Source organism: Fonticula alba, assembly GCF_000388065.1.
Source record: "Fonticula alba strain ATCC 38817 unplaced genomic scaffold supercont2.7, whole genome shotgun sequence".
NCBI lineage: Eukaryota > Rotosphaerida > Fonticulaceae > Fonticula > Fonticula alba.
The window spans coordinates 719670-722182 of NW_009242977.1; the positions used below are offsets into that span (position 1 = coordinate 719670).

The following is a 2513-nucleotide window of genomic DNA, read 5'->3' on the forward strand; positions in this document are numbered from 1 at the left end:
CCGCCGATTCTCTTCGGTGTTTTTTTTTTTGACACGAACCCCACGGCCCAGGCGGGCTTGCCCACCGCAGCCACGCCCCTCTCTGTGGAGCAGGGCATCCCCGCCGCGTCTGGCCGTGCGGGCATCACCACGGCCAGTTGCCCCGCCCTCCCAAGCGGTCGGGTTCTCCGGCTCTAGGGCGTCGGGGCCGGGGGCTGGCCCGATGCCCGATCACGTCATATTGTCATGTGTAGCTCGATTAAGGCGTTAACCCAGAACACAGCCTACTCAGCCCACCATCATCTATGATTCACCATCGTCGGCCCCCGGCGCCCGGGGAGCCCCGCCAGCGCGAGTGCACGCACACGGCACTGGTATCCTCTTCTCGCTTCTGCCGAGATCCGCCCACGCCCCGCCCACCCCCTCCTCCTCCCCCCTGGTCTGCCCGGCGGCCATTTGCCCACCCAGAGTGCGGTACGAGCATATGCGCATGTATGTGCTTTGGGCCATTCCATCTTATGTGGCCAAAAAAAGAAGAAGAAGAGGAAGGAGGCCACAAGGCTGCCGGGGGGACTAAAGTAACACGGCCATGACAGTGATGATGGTGCAAATGGAGACGAAGGGAGCCCATGTCCGGACAACGCCATTCACCCTGGGCGCATGTGAGACCCCCGCCAACAGGGCAAACCAGGGTGTTAGATCGATCGCCGGATGGTCCCCTTGGAGGCAAGGCGCAATGTGGCAGGAAGAAACGCAAGGGTGCCGGTGGGGAAAAAAAAGAGGAGAAATGAAAGATGCCCCCCCCCCCCCGCACCGACAATAACAACAACAGCAACAACAGCAGCAGCAGCAGCAGCAGCAGCAGCAGCAGCATACCCATCGTATCGCCCGGAGAAGAAGATGAACAGCGCCAGCCACACTTGGTTCCACCGAGATCCAAGCGGCGGATACGACGGCCCGACACTCTGCCAGGCGGTCGGGTTCCGCAGGCCCGGCACATGGCACGACCCCATGGCTGTCAAGGGGGCCCCGCCGGATGGGGGAAGGGGAGGCGTTGCAGATGGACCACCGACCGGCGGGCAGCGACACAGCCGGCAGCCGGTTTCCCGGCGAAGGTCCGCCACATGGACCGGCGGACGGCCATCCTCATTGGCGGCGCCAACCACCGGCGACGACCGGGGCAGCGAGCGTCCACCGGAGAAGCAACTGGCAATCCGCGAGAAAAAGCGCGCCACCCGACACGGCACACGGATGCCCAACACATTCAATGCCACGGCCACATGGGAGTGGCAGTTTTGTCGCCAGAGCCGATGCTGAGATGGGCCGGTCAGGCGTGCGGGGAGGGGGGGAGGGGAGAACGCCTGTCAGCGGATCGGCAGGCAAGGCGGGCAAAGGAGGGGGGACGGGCGGGGAGGGGGACAAAATTTTCATGCGCACCGTGAGGCGGGAAAATTCCCGATTCGCACGGGCAATCGAGTAGTTGCCGATCAGATCGATGAGCCAGCCGGAGTCGAGAGGCAAGTCGGAGGAGGGGGCCATCGGGCCCGGCGCCATCAGTGCCGCCGTCACTGCCAGAGCTCCGGGTGGCGGCTGCTGCTGGAGATGCGCCAGCGCCGGGGCCGGAGCCGGTGCTGGGACAGGCTTGCCCTGGTGGTCCTGTCGGTCGCCGGCCATGGCCTCCACCACGGTGGCCAGATCCTCCGGCAGCCGGACGCCATCACATTCCTGGCAGAAGTAGGTCGAGATCCGGTCCACGCTCAGGGGAACATACCGCGCCGGTGGCCCGAGCATCATGTTGTCATACTGCCATGCACGGCAGGGAGGTCAGAACGCAAGCCAGTGCAAGGGACCCCTCGAGGAGGCAGGGCGGCGGGAGCCGAGAGGAGCGTACGCTGACATATTGCGACCCGGCGAAGTCACTGATCTTCCCGTGCGCATCTGCAATGCCAATGTGGCCGATCACCGGACACAGCCAGCTGCGCGGGGCCAAGTAAGGGGAGAGAGAGAGATTGGAGAGGGTTAGGGCGGGGGAGGGGCCTGCGAGAGGCAAGCAAATGGCGTGTCCCCCGGAGGCCACACAAACAAACACATAGCTGCGCAGGGAGCAACATACGAGATGAGTGGCAGCGGGGTCCACACCAAGGCGAAGCGGAAGGGATGATCCGGCCCAGGGGTCGAGTCGTGCGCATCCGCCCCCAGGACCGGGACATCATCGCCGGTGCCCCGGGGGTGGTGCCCGCGCGAGCTCGACCGCCCGCGCGGTCGCCACGGCGCGTCTCGCGAAAAGCACCCGCAGTGGCTGGCCGCCGCCTGTCCGGGGCACACGAGCGGGTGGCAGTGCTGCGTCACCATCACGAGAAAGGGAGGGGGGGGGCACGCGCGGAAGAGGGGGGAAGGGGGGGCCGAGGGAGGTGGCGGGGGGCGAGAGGCGCAGGAACAGGGTGGGGAGGGGTGCCAGACCGTCCAGCCGGCGGAGAGCGCGAGACCTCGGCAAAAGTGCCCGGAAGAGCCCACAAGCGCCGCCCCCCCCCCCC

General features: G+C 66.3%; 1 protein-coding gene across 1 annotated transcript; it reads right to left on the bottom strand.

Moving 5' to 3' along the window:
* Positions 1–454: 454 nt before the first annotated feature.
* On the bottom strand, positions 455–2424 carry H696_04360 (hypothetical protein). The gene is made up of 5 exons (XM_009498237.1): positions 2093–2424; positions 1871–1955; positions 1417–1782; positions 856–1292; positions 455–631 (listed from the first exon to the last, which is right to left on the bottom strand). Exons 1-5 carry the CDS (start codon positions 2329–2331, stop codon positions 553–555), a joined length of 1206 nt encoding a protein of 401 aa, XP_009496512.1. The 5' UTR covers positions 2332–2424; the 3' UTR covers positions 455–552.
* Positions 2425–2513: the final 89 nt, after the last annotated feature.

Bases quoted from the DNA above. Each gene is read 5' to 3' on its own strand.
- H696_04360 (XM_009498237.1), bottom strand. From the start codon at position 2,331: ATGGTGACGCAGCACTGCCACCCGCTCGTGTGCCCCGGACAGGCGGCG. The intron at 1,783-1,870 runs GTACGCTCCTCT...CGTGCATGGCAG, and splicing joins CCGGGTCGCAATATGTCAGC to TATGACAACATGATGCTCGG. The intron at 632-855 runs GTATGCTGCTGC...ACATGCGCCCAG, and splicing joins TTCTCCGGGCGATACGATGG to GGTGAATGGCGTTGTCCGGA.